General features: G+C 38.0%; 1 protein-coding gene across 1 annotated transcript in view; it reads right to left on the minus strand.

Annotated features, from left to right (window-relative positions):
• Positions 1-686: 686 nt before the first annotated feature.
• Positions 687-13,547, minus strand: part of MAML2 (mastermind like transcriptional coactivator 2) — a 335,454-nt gene continuing 322,593 nt past the window's right edge. Inside the window, exons 4-5 of the mRNA XM_046685595.1 lie at positions 8,695-8,806; positions 687-5,002 (exon numbers count right to left, since the gene is read on the minus strand). Coding sequence (XP_046541551.1) covers positions 3,987-5,002; positions 8,695-8,806 — 1,128 coding nt within the window. The 3' untranslated portion in view covers positions 687-3,986. The remainder of the gene's footprint in view (positions 5,003-8,694; positions 8,807-13,547) is intronic.

Below are 13,547 nucleotides of genomic sequence, written 5' to 3' on the forward strand. Positions count from 1 at the left end.
GATTTATACTTAGTCAGTGGGCACCTATGTCATCGACACTGCCTGTACCTTTGTCTATAGTCTAGTTCTTGCCTACTTATGATGAAATCTCATTTTCATAAGATTTAATTTTAAAGGAGATGGCTGCTTTGTTAAATAAAGTTGACTGACAATCTGAAAAGTTTCAAAAGCTTGAGTGAACAGTGATTTCTTTATCTTAAAAATGATGCTATTGAGTCTCTTTGGTTACTTTTCCATTTAGCTTTGAGAAAAAAAAATCAATCAGATTTTTTAGAAGTGGAAAGGAATGTAGAACTATTTCAGCTCCAAACCCTCATTTTTTCGTGAAGAAACACAGTTATAGAGATATAAAGTGGAAATAGTAGACCAAACACTTAAGAATTTGAACTGCCTCTGGCAACCACAGAGTAGGAAGAAGCTGAGCTCTTCTTCCTCTTTTCACTCACTTTTACTCTCTTACTTCCTCTCTCGTGTCTACTTCCATGGGTACATACTGGGATTCATAGCTAATTTTAGAATTAGACATTTCTTTCTCTTAATTTGTGTGTATTTTATTTACTTTTACTGATGTTGATTTTATTTGTTTACTATCCAACCATCTAGAATCATTGGACAGGGACTATATAAAATGTCAATTTTATTATTGCTCCATTAATGACACTAATAAAAAGGCTAATATCATACATCTTTTTGGTAGAAGGGAAAGGGACAATGGAACCCAAGCACCATTATTTCAACAGTGGAGCAAGAAAATTTGGTCAGAATAGTTCCCCTTGCCTCCTACAAGGACCCATCTTTCTCCCAACCTTCTTGACTCTCAAGGAGGGCTGTGTAAATATACTCAGTGAAGCTGTGTTTACTTGGCCCTGAATTCACTCAGTTTGGTCTGACCAAATGCCACACAGCAGGCCAGCAAATGCCCACTGTGCCTGAGAATTAGGCAGTGTTTTTCCAGCATTTAGTAGGTGCTGTGCATATAGAATCTTAATGCAAACTTTCTAAGTGAAGTAAATACTGAAATGAGACGTCAGCATTTCACCAGTATTAGAAGCTTCCCAGAGAATGAATTTGCCTTTAAGTTCCCATCACTATGAACAGTTCTCCAAACTTTCTGTGATGTAGCAACAGTATTGCTGGTGATTGAAAGTATCATTTCATACAAGAGAACCACTTCTGAGTTTTTTTTAAACTATTTTTTTAACACATGGAATTACACACAATACAAAATACTTGTTTTACAAGTTGAAATCTTTACAGTTATGGGTACAGTTACAGTAATGAAAGGAATATTAGTGCACTCACTTAGAGCAGAGTTATTTATCTTCATTGGTCTTAACACAAAGCCAAGAATGAATTATTTGCTTAAATTGTTTTCTAGTCTTTGAATTAAAAAAAAGAAAAATTATTTCTACCTCCTGTATAATATGTCAGAATGATAAACAATGCCAACAATTAAGTAGTCTTGTATTTCTATAAATGGGAGATTGTATTCCAATAGCTTTTAGTTGTAAATCTAAAGTTTTTGGCTACATATGTCATCAAATTGTCATTATCTCAGCTTTCAGGAAAATTACGTCATCTTTGGTAATAGGCTGCCAACAAACAGAAACTATAGACTACACCATTTTTTCCAAAGAATCCTGTATTTTAATGAATAGCTGAATAAATAGACATTAATTATGAAATTCACATTAAGATAGAAGAAAATCCAAACATTCTGATTGCTTTATCCCTTAAATTTGATAGCTACTACAAAACATACTATTTATGTTAGGGTAAAAATAAGCTGAATCACAGGAGTGTAACTGGGACGTGCTGGCAGATATATACAATAACATGGAAGAGCCAGAAAATAAAAGTGTTTATATGTACATAATTTTTTCCTTACTTTTTTGCATGGAGAAACACTGTTTTATAAAATGGGAAAACACGCAGTAGACCACATGCAACAAGGACCAATATAATGTGCACAGCAGAATAATCAAACGACACAAGAACTGTGGGCTTAAAAAAGAATTTGGGAGCAGGGAAAAAAAAAAGGAAAGGATTGAAACCTGGAATGCTTTCTTACTGAGGTTTCAGAGTATAAATTTGTCTAACAAGCCTCTTGATAGTTTTCAAAAGTTCCCACTTGACCTCCAATGGTTTAAGTGTAGAGCTAAAAATAAACCATCATATTATACAAAACTTTGTATATTAGCATACAAAAGGTAACAATTTACTTTTTGTATAAAATATAACCTTTTGATAGTATATTTATTTCACATATGTATAAATATAACCCAAAGAATATGTTTTAAGTATTTCTACCAAAATATTCTTTACAAAAGTTTACAAAACAAGTAATTTATTTATATTTACAACCTAGCACAGAAAAGATTCTGGGCCAGTGCTGTTGGTATTGTGTAAAAGAAATAGAGTGCTTCTAGACATTTTAAAGATTGGGAGAGGGCTTTGCAGAACTTTCAAAATGTATTCTTTTTAGAACAGATATTTAAAGATTTAGTTATTAAATGACTTCAGTTAAATTATATTTGATAGTTGAATATGTGAGTGTATAACTAAAAAGGCTGAAGATAACCTGTGTTCCTCCAATGAGGAAAATAATAGTGATGTTTTGCATCCATCCCAAATCAGCACACATCTTCCCCATTTTACAGCTGATTTGTATGTGGGCACTGAGGTTACAGGACTCAACAAAAACTCTTTCTTTGATACAGTGCTCAGCCCTGAGGGAGAAAACCTGGATATGAAGGGTCCATTTAGCATGTGGCAATGATTCATCACATCAGGGACAGAAGAATGAATAGACTGCTACTAACAGATCACATTCTATTTAGCTGTTTACCCAAGTAATATGTCTAAGTAAGGACAGACTGTTTTCTCTCTCACTTATGCTTTCCTTCAAACCCCATGAAATAGAGTTGTAGGCACCCAGACCCACTATGTCTGGACCCGATCTTTTGCTTATTTCCAACCAAAACGTGATATCTTCTAATCTCAGTTTTGGTCTCCAAACTTCCTTTTCTTACAAATCAGTCTCTGGTCATCAAAATAAGCAGGAAGGACTAGGCTCAATTTCACGCAGCCGCAGAATTAACCAGCAGGCATCATCACAATAAGCAATACCCCAAGTTATTTGTGGCCAAATAAATCTCCTTTAGAGCAACACCCAACAGGGTGTTTTTTTTTTTTAAATAGTAAAATCTGATGCAGACAGGTGTGCACTAATTTTTCAGTATGGTTAGGACAGGTCATGGTTGTATCTAAGAGTTGGAAATGGATTCAGAAATTGATTGCGGAAGACCAAATAAAACTGGACAGCTCTGCATTCTTGTTTCATCACTAGACACAGCATCTTGCTGAAGTACAGGACTTGTGGGAAAACTGGAAAAGTGAGGAGAGAATTGGGGAAAAAATTCTAGAATCCACCGGATGTTCTCTAGGTTCTCCAGCTTTTGTTTACTTAGGACGCTGTTTGGTTACTCCAAACAAACCTATAACATTTCAATCTACGCTGGAAGTTTTAGGAAAACTAAATGAAAAGAGAAAACCACACTTATATCTATTAGAGCAAATTAAGGAATTTGTTGCTTGTGGCTTGGAACTAGTACCTCCATGTGACATGGGGTTTAAACAAGCTACAAGTTCTATTACTTTTCTTTCAGGGAGAAAAGGAGCTTGGGATGCCTATTTTACACAACTAATTACACATCAACATCACAGTTCTGTTTGGATAAACTGGATACTGTGTCCTGGAGTTTAGACAGGGAAAAGCGATCCCCATGTCTTACTTTCAGGATTGAGATTTAAAATGAGCATTTGGACCAAAATGTTCACCACTACAGTTACTTTCTGCTTTTCATTATTAAGCCAAGGTATCTTCATGTAGTCCAACTAAAAGTCAACAGTTTGGCCTTTACAGAGTCCTTGGAGAATACTGCTTTTTAGTGCTTGGAGTTTGTGAATTGTCTCCCTTTTCTCCTTTAGGAGTTGTTCCCCAAGATTTCATCAAGATTGATGTCTTTCATCCAGTCATCATTACCAGGCTCTGTCTTCAATAAAGAATCAATGAAATCAGCATCACTGTTTAGGGCAGGGCCCATGCTATCAGTCTGTTGGTTGAGAAAGTCAAAAGCTAAGTCATTGCCATGGTCAGTTCCTTGAAAAGCCCTGGAACTTTGGTTGGGTGAAGGAAAATTGCTGGGTGTCAGGGATGGTGGCTGGCTTATGCCTGTCCTTGCCTGACTCAATCCTGTTCCTGACTGGTTCAAATTAGGCAAAATCTGTGTGCTTAGCTGATTGGGTCTGAGATTCAGACTTCTGAGTGGACCCATGTTTTGTCCATTTAATGTTTGGCTCATTTGGTTCATGGGTCTCATTTGCACTGCTGGTGTTAACTGGTTAGGAGGAGCCACTGCCCTCTGGGAAAATTGCTGGCTACCTACTGCCTGTTGCAATGACTGGTTTGGAGTATAGGCTGCAGGTGTACCTGTGGGGAAGCGGACTCCTGTGGACTTTAGGGATTCCTGCTGTTTGGTTGTTGCTTCTTGAGAGGCCCAGTTTGGTGCTGTTGTGTTGGTTGTGATCATTACGTTCGACGCTCTCTGTGCTGGCATGCTCGCCATACTGTGGGTTAAATTTGGTCTCAATTGTTGCGAATTGCCAACAGGTCCAGCTCCAAAAGTGGCCACATTATTGTTATTAGTTGGCCCTAAGGTAGGCAGCCGTGGCATCAGAGGGCTGTTTTGATTTGCTATCAGTTGGTTTGGGTTTCTCTGTTGGGTCAACTGATTCATTCCTGAAGGGACGCTGTATGTGCCAGGTTGATTGCAAGGTAGATTTCCATACATCCCTATGTTCTGAACTGCTGTGGATAATGATGACATTCTTGTCCCATGGGAAGTAGACATGAGGCTGGAATTTGGAGTTAAAATGGTCTGTGTTGAAACTGGGTTTGCCAAAGCCTGGTTAGAGTTTAAATTCACTGTTGATGAGCCACCTAAGAAAAAGAAGATAATTATATTAGTTTATAATAGTAAGTTATCTCCTCTTTTATAGCAATTTGCAATAACTTTCTCTGAAACTGCTTTTGGAGGTAAGAACAAATAAAGAGAAATAATCATCACAGCATATTATACAAAAGGAGCAAGACAGCTTTTGGGGGGAAGTACTACCCTAGGTCATCCATTAGTCAAGAGTTTACACATTACAGAAAGAAGACCAAAATAGAACGGTTCTATTTTTTAGGTTTTACGTCATTCCTCTTTTGGAGTCATTGAGGGGCGGTGATAGTCAATCTTTCATTTTCAATTAGCTTTACTCTGTTCCAAGACCAAAGACTACAACCCTGATTAACCAGCTGTCATGAAATCCGTGCAACTGGTCATCCCAGGGTCCAAGTAAGAAAGTGTGGATGAATCTTATACACGGCTACTAGATTAATACTACAAACCTATGGCCTTGAAAATCACATCCAATTCTTCATTGACATTATCCTCATTCAAGAAGCTGCCACAAGTTGCTTCCCAGTGTCTAAACGGTAAATTCCCATCTCTTTAAACATCTGGAATTCAATGTAATCCATGCTGCAGTGATTATTTCCATATAGAAAGCCCTCTGCTCCAGGAGGTACAGTTACCATTGTGTTGTTATCCAACATACCATGAGCTACCTTTGCTCTTGCCATTTTCCTCTCATGTGATGCCCTTCTTACCTCACTGAGCCCTATCTTTTCTTCAAGGCTCAGGACAAGGTTCAACATCCTTCATTAAACTTTTCCTGATATTCCAGGCTTCTCTCTCCACAGAATTTGCTCTTTCAAGTTTTCATTTAGCACTTAGCTTTTATATTGGGAAATCAATGGAGCCTCAAATTGCCTGCCAGTTACGTTGATACCTGTCAATAAGTGATTGGATGTGGGACCGTCCAATCACAGGCTGCTGAATAGGGAGGCTCCACACATCAGATAGTAATTAACCAACACATTGAAATCTCCCTGGCTGGGGGAAGTTAAAGTCATCATGGGAAGACACCTTGAGAGGCAAAAACGAAATGCCAAAATGATTTTTAAAAGTGCCAGCTAGATGATAAGTTCCACGAGAGAAAGAATTTTTGCCTGTTTTGTTCACTGTCACATTCTTCAGGTCTAGTGGATGGTGCAAAGTGGGTATTCAATTCATATTTATTGGATGAATGAATGAATGAGTAAATAAGAGATTGAAGCAAAGATACAAGTTGGAGAAAGAGACTCTTTTAAAGTAGTCTCCCTGCCGAGAGTGAAGCAGAGGCCCAGAGAATCAGAGATACTGAGAAACAGAGAACCAGACACACTTATGAATATCGGGGTTCTATGTGGAGAGGAGAGTATGGCTGCAAGTGTAACCCTGCGGTACCTCCAACTTCTTGAGGATAGCTAGCATGCTATACAACCTGACAGATGGAAGGCCTTGCTATTTGTTTTAAAATATGTCCCCAATTAGGCTATATAGTCCTCAAAGGCAGGAGCAGTCTCTTGCATCTCCTTGTATCTCCAGGCTTAGCACAGGGCCCTGCACTGTTTAGGACAGTAAGTGTCTGGTGAATAGGGATCAAAGTCAGGTAGGAGACACCTGAACCATAACTCCGAGTTCCCAGACTGCTAACGAGGTTAAGCAACATCATCTTGGTACCCGAAAGTTTCATGAGAAGGGAATTTACACTATGAAAATGCTATGAAAAAATATTTAGAGGTTTTAAAAATCCTTCCCTCTGGGTGCCCTCTATTTTAACAATATGCCCTGAGAAAGTTTATGAGGAGAGCAGTATTTTTAAGCAACCAGAATAGAGAGAATTTCCACAAAGATCACAAAATATTAATCAGTTAATATTTAGAAGCTCTTAATATGTGGTAGAAATTGCTCCAGGTGTTTTCCATACATCATTTCTAACATTAACATCTGGGTAAGGTGATTATTATTGTACTGAGATTAAAATAAAAAATGATAAAAGAGTTTGTGTTGTGCCTGTTGCTTATTTCATTGTGACAAGACATGGGAAGTACAACACCCTAGAGCAGTGACTCTTACCCATTTGGAGGTCAACAGTTGGCTGCTAGGGACCCTTCCCTTGGGCAAATGCCCTTCTGCACAGTGGAAGAGACCTCTGGCTAGGTGCCTACCAAGTATCCAACCTCCCTGTCTTCCTTAGAAACAGAGCCTTGATTAAGTAGCTATGTGCCCACCTGAAAAACCACATTTCCCAAACTTCCTTGCTGATGGAAGGTTCATATGAGTAAATTCTGGCTAAAGGTAGAAGCTACTAGGTGAGAGTCCAAGAAACCCACTTTAAAAAGGGAATCTGACTGACATAGGAGGCCATTTTACCTCTTCCCTATTTTCATCTTTCTATTTGGAATATGAATATAAAGGCTGGTGATGCAGTGGACACAAGGCAACTCTTAGGATGGAAGCAGTTGGACAGAAAAGCAGAAAGACAAAAGAAGCCTGAATCCTGGATTACATGGTAGGCCATCAAACCAGCTTTAGACTACTATCCTTGGGATTCTTTTATATGAGTGGGAAAAGAAAAGCCCAAACATCCACCTTGAATTTTGCATATTTCGAAGGGCTCCCAGCTTACCCCAAACCAAATGATAGGCCATGGTATAAGAAGCTGTATTCCAAATAAACCCCATCTTGTCTTTCAATCTCCTTGAAGACACAGTCAAACAGAGAATCCTGTTTTTTCCCTGAGGCAAAGTAATCTTAGAGAGTGGAATACATAGATCCCATTCCTAATTTCAGTGGTGAGAGGCAATCTGGTGCATTTGAAAGAGTTTTAAAAAAGTAGAACAACCTATTTATAACTATGCTCAACAAAATCAGAAAATATTAATAAACAGGAGTATTTGCAGCCCTTCCTTCTTTAAAGAATCTTCTTTATGGTTTCCTGGACAGATGAAGGTAACAGGTAAAGCAGAGAGAATTGGGGAACTCAAGGACAAGCTTAATTCACATGAGAATGTGAAGAGAGCTCTGGGCAGAAGAGACTAGTGTAGATGCTGAACAAAAGGCAGGAGCAGCATAGGCTAGGTTTGGGAGAGGTTCTTTCAGAGTTCAGAGAGTGGGAAGAGAGAGATCTCAGGGGTAGTGCCTACCACCTATTTTACCGAGAGACCTATTAAGAAGTTTTGCTTTGTCTTTTAATTGCAATCCACATTTGGTATTTTTGAGAGGCTTCGTAAAGACTAAATTTGCTTTTCAGTTATTTCTTGGTGACAGGACTATTTGTCTTGGGGAGATAAGCCTAAAGGTGGAGACAAGAAGCTTGGGCTTCATGCAGGTTATGAATGTGACTATCTAAGAGGGAGAAATATCTGTTTACCTTACACTACCTGGGTCAGGATATGTCGTTGCGGGGAACATGGTTGAACCTAGCAATTAGAAAATATTTTACGCTTTTTTGATCTCTCAGAGGTAGTCCGAAGAACAGTGAAATATGTGAATACAGGACAAGAATAAGCAAGAAAAACTGAGGAGAAGATTTAAAAATTTTCAAGTTTGGTCTTGATCTAAAAGTTAAATGGGAACTGGTGAAGGATTCTAAGAAAGATGTTACAATCAAAGATGAGGCAGGGAAAGGAGGAAATATTAAAAATTGAACAATTTTTTCTTTCCACAGTTATAACTTTTGTTAATTTTTAAGAACACTTACCAGAATACTGAGCAGCTGGTTGCATATTGCCCACATTTCTTCTTTGGTCTTTATAATCTGGGGGCGGCCTTGTCAAATGTCTGTTTATCTGATCTTGTGGAGCAATTTTCTCCTTGAAAACACAAACGAAACATATTAAATTGCGTTACTTTCTCATTTATAAAAATTTATAGACTGTTACTCAAAAAACTAAGAACATAACAACAATTTTGCAGTCATAGTTGTGAATCACAGACCCTTTTTAGTCATCTTAATTCAGAGATAAATCTTTTCAATTTCAATAAACTTCCTGCATAGAATAATTTCTACTTCTCAACATTCAACACGTGTTTTCGGTCTAGTGGCTACTCTCATTTTCTTTACTTTGCACTTAGATTTCAGTGAGAACTAAATTTCTGTGATTTTTGACATGGTATTTCTGGTTTTATTTTGTAGCACACTTGATATGCTTTGGTGCCTATATATAATTCTGGTCCCACAGAGTGTGGAAGGCATAGGAGTAGGATTGCCAGATAAAATACAGGGCACCTGAGCATTCTATATTTGCATTTGCTAAATCTGGCAACCCTGTATAGGAGGAGATGCCAGGAGATGATGTATCAGGTATGGGCATTATATGCATATTATGTCATTTTTTCATAAACAACCCTTGAAGGTAGGTATGATTATTTCTACTTTATAGATGAGGAAACAGAAGCTTCCCTGGGCTAAGTAACCCACCCAAGATCACACAGTGGTCGAACAGAAACCAAATCCCGAGTCAAAAACTCAGACTCTTTCCTGCCACACAATACATGAACCCCTTGCTGCTCCTTTTCTCTGTGCCCCATTCTCATAGCATAGAAATTTCTCAGACTCCCTTCTTTAATTCCTTCTGTAACAACCACCTTTAGATCTTTAGAGTAGGTGAGTTTGGGAGGTAAGAGAGGAAATAGGGGACATTCTTTTTATATTGTCAATTCCCTCAGCCAAAGACCACCAGGAACCTGTTGGGTTTACTACTCCTTGCAGTGAGGGAGAATGCACATCATGGGGGCCCATGGGGTGTCTCAGCAGGAACGTGTTAGAAAGAATCCATTATAGGATTTGGGCTTTGATTGGGTGATTTAGGGAGGGCCTAAGGAAGTGAAGATTTGTTCTAGATTTTAAGCTGTCAGAAAGTGAGTCTGATTCTATGATTGAGTAAAGAAGTAGCCGTAATTCATTTAGCAAAAGAGGGGGATTTTTGGTATTTTATGGGTTGCACAGTGACTTTGTTTGCATCTGTTTTTAGACAAAATTATGAAGTGGCCTTCTTTTGTCTCATTTTATCATGGTCTCAGAGTAACCCTGTCTGTGGTTGGTATTCTGTAAGTTTGCTTGTGTTCAACAGAAAACAAAATGACCTGGCTGTGAGTGTCATATCAGTTCTGGACATCAGGGGCTGCTTTTTTTCTTTTTCCATATTGATTAGAAAGTTTTTAGAGTTGCTTCACTGCAACTTTGTGTGCACCCCAAAGCAATCTTCATTTTTAAAGATAAAAATAATTGGCATAGGTAGACAGACAACAATATAATTACAGAAAAGTCAATAAATACAAAAGAAAACCTTGTAATAGATAGATGGATAAATTAGATGGAAGCCAAATGTGGACTGTCTAACTTAGAACCCACTTAAACCATGTATTTCTCAGTTTCCCATCGAATTCCAAAACTTCTAAATAGAATAAATCTATTATAACGGAAAAAAAAATCCTTAAAACAACAACAAACCAAATTCAAATTCTTGTTTCTAAGAATAAAAACATCAAAGACCCAGAGGGTTTTGGGGGCATCAAGTAATTCATATAAAACACAATTTTGATGAGCTAAGTGTAAATGAATCAGAAACATATGGATTACATTTCTTTTAAATATGGGCTTACAAATTAAGGGAAAAAGTGGTCGGTGAAACTCTTTTTGGTTTTGCCCAAACCCTAAATGTTTAAGAAACAGTTTGAGATGTTCCATGAACCCAAATGTGGCGATGTTCAACCACTCCTGTTGTAAACTGTTGTGCAAGCTGACAGTTTTAGTTTTTTTGCCAAGCATGTAACTTTCTGAAATCGCTTTTTCAAAAGCTCTTTCTTATGTAATTAGGTGTTTCTACTGTTTATATTGAAGAAAATAGGGTTCATGCGCGCCTGCGCACGCGTGTGTGTGATAATTAGGCCCTTGGTTCTCCGTTAAAGACTAGATTTCAAATCTGGACTTATTTTTATGTATATTCAATCTAATTATTGACTTTTCATCCCCCTGAGGGTTCGGTTAGGTTGTTCAAAGGGCTAACATACACATCTTTGGAAACTTGGGTTTCTTAAACTACATGTTCACAAATGAGTTAGATTTACCGGCCTTGCATATGGACTATCATAGAACTGCCATGTAGTCACTTTGTGCTGAAGAGTGGCAAAGACCAGACTCCACCACTGAATAGGGACTGCTTCATTTACAAGAGGATAATACTCCCATTCTATGCAAGTGTAAATTTACAAGCCACCCCTGAGATTACTTTTGAGCAACATGAAATTCAGCTTATCAAAATGAATGTCTCCTGATAACCCAATATCTTTGACCCGAAAACCTAATATAGAAATAATTTTCTGTTGCACATCTCTGTCCTGCTTCAGTTTCACCATCTGCAAAATGTGAAATGTGGATAATTCTAGGACCTCCCTCATACTCCTATTGTGAGGATTAATCCTTTACATTCTGTAAAAGCTCAGCACGGTGCCTGGCACACAGTAGGTGCACAAAATATGTTGGTAATTATGATGCTCATTGTAATAAGTACTAGTCATCCCTCTTTGTGCTTCATTGGTGGGAGAATAACAGAGAAGGATAACACTTTCATGAGAAAATGTCTCAATTTAGTTGCCTATCTGGCCTTGCCAACTGACTGCAAATGACTACAAAGCATATGCTAATGTAAAGTGGTATCAAAGACTGTTTCTTCCTGGATATGCTAAAAAGCACAGGCACCCTCAATGGTGTCCAAACAAAGAGAAATGTGAATGGTTTATAAAAATCACAAAAACAGCAGCCTCATTCTCATTCATCTCTCACAGTTTATGCCACTGCCCTTAGCACCTGTCCCAGTGGTGACTCAACTGGGGCTCAGTGGGAGTTAGGCCAGTGCCAGGACAGGATCCTCACGGAATGTTTCCTTGCATTTTCATCAGAGCTGAAAATCCAGAAATTCAACCTCTGCATGTTATAATTCAACAAATTAGTAGTATTGATGGGAATAATAAGAGTGTACTTAGTAAGTAAATCTTAGATTGTACATTTTTTTCTTCTACTGCCCTTGTTTCTAAGCTATTTAGTTTATGAAATAAAAAAAAGAGAGGGATTGGGTGGGAGGACTGGAGTTTTCAGAATTATCATTTATAGAAGAGACTAGTTGTGTCACCTGGTGATACAGCCAGTGGTTCCCCTACACCTTACACTTTAGGGCAGTACTCAAGGTCACTCGTAAATTTATTTCTCACTATTCTTTATTCAAGGTCAAATAAATTTATTCCTCACCATTTCTTCTCACATGCTCTGGGCTCCAAACTCATTCCGTTCGTCATTATTTAAAAAACATAAATGACTATTATATCGTTATTTATACTTTTCATTCAGCATAAAATATTTCATAATATGATCTCAAACTAACCAACAAATATACACCTAGGCTGTACCTTTTAGTCTCTGGCCCACCCTCCCCCTGGAATGATGGACCTCACCTCTATCCATCAGAAGCCTTCAGCCCTTTAAAGTCAAAGGCAAATTTTACCTTTTCTGGGAGACTATCCTCAATCTTTCCAGGCTGGATTTTATCTTTCCCTCCATTACATTTTCCCTTACTATGTTTATACTTTTATTATAATGCAAATCTGAATCCAATATTTCCTGGTTTAAAATCCTAAAAGTCCTCTCCATTGCTTTTTACATGATGTAAATTCAGATTTATCAAGCTCTTTCCTCTGGCCTCTCATCTCTGGCCTCCTTGCCTATCACTTCCCTATCCTTGTGCACATTCTCTGCCTCAGCAAATGTAATATGTAGTAGACATTATTGTCTCTGAGTCTTTGAATATGCTGGCCTTCTGGCTGGAACATCTCCCTGCTCTTCCTCCCAACTCCTACTTCACCTTCAGATATTCAGTAGATGTAATTTCCTCCCTGAAACCATTTTCAGTAGTTCCCACATCACAGCATTTAATCACATGCATTACAATTGCCCGTTTATTTGATGTCCCTGGGGACTCTTAGCTCCTTATGGACAAAGACAGAGTCTGTCTTGTTGATGCTGTATTCCCATTGCAAATTAGTAAATACTTACCGAATGATTTACAGTACTTATTACACCCTGGACTTCTGACTCTTACTATAAAGCTCTTTGAAGATAAAATTTTTTTATTTTGTTTTTCTCTGTTTTGTGTACCTTGGCTCTATCAACCTTAAGATGGTAAACTTTGTCCCTTTCTCCTTTCATTTGGCCAAACAGTTTGAAAGGAGAGAATAAAACTTGGAAGTAGCGCCTCAGTCTCAAGGGGCGGGAAGGGTTTGGATCTGTTGTTGAGTGCATGTCTGAGACTACAGAAGGGATGAGGAGACCAATATTGAAGCAGGGTTACGCTTGGGTCATATGTGGGAAATAACAACCTTGCCTTTCTTTAAGGCCACTTAAATATTGTGAAAGTGGGAAATATATTTTCAAATTTCTTTAAAAAATCCCCTATTCTGAGATACTTTATTTTGGAAGCCAAATCTTAAGTTTTGAAACTCCACGCTGACTTTTAAAACTGCGTTTAAAACTCTTTTATCTCTAAAATCAGTTTGGATATG

This window comes from Equus quagga, chromosome 14, assembly GCF_021613505.1.
Source record: "Equus quagga isolate Etosha38 chromosome 14, UCLA_HA_Equagga_1.0, whole genome shotgun sequence".
Lineage (NCBI taxonomy): Eukaryota > Metazoa > Chordata > Mammalia > Perissodactyla > Equidae > Equus > Equus quagga.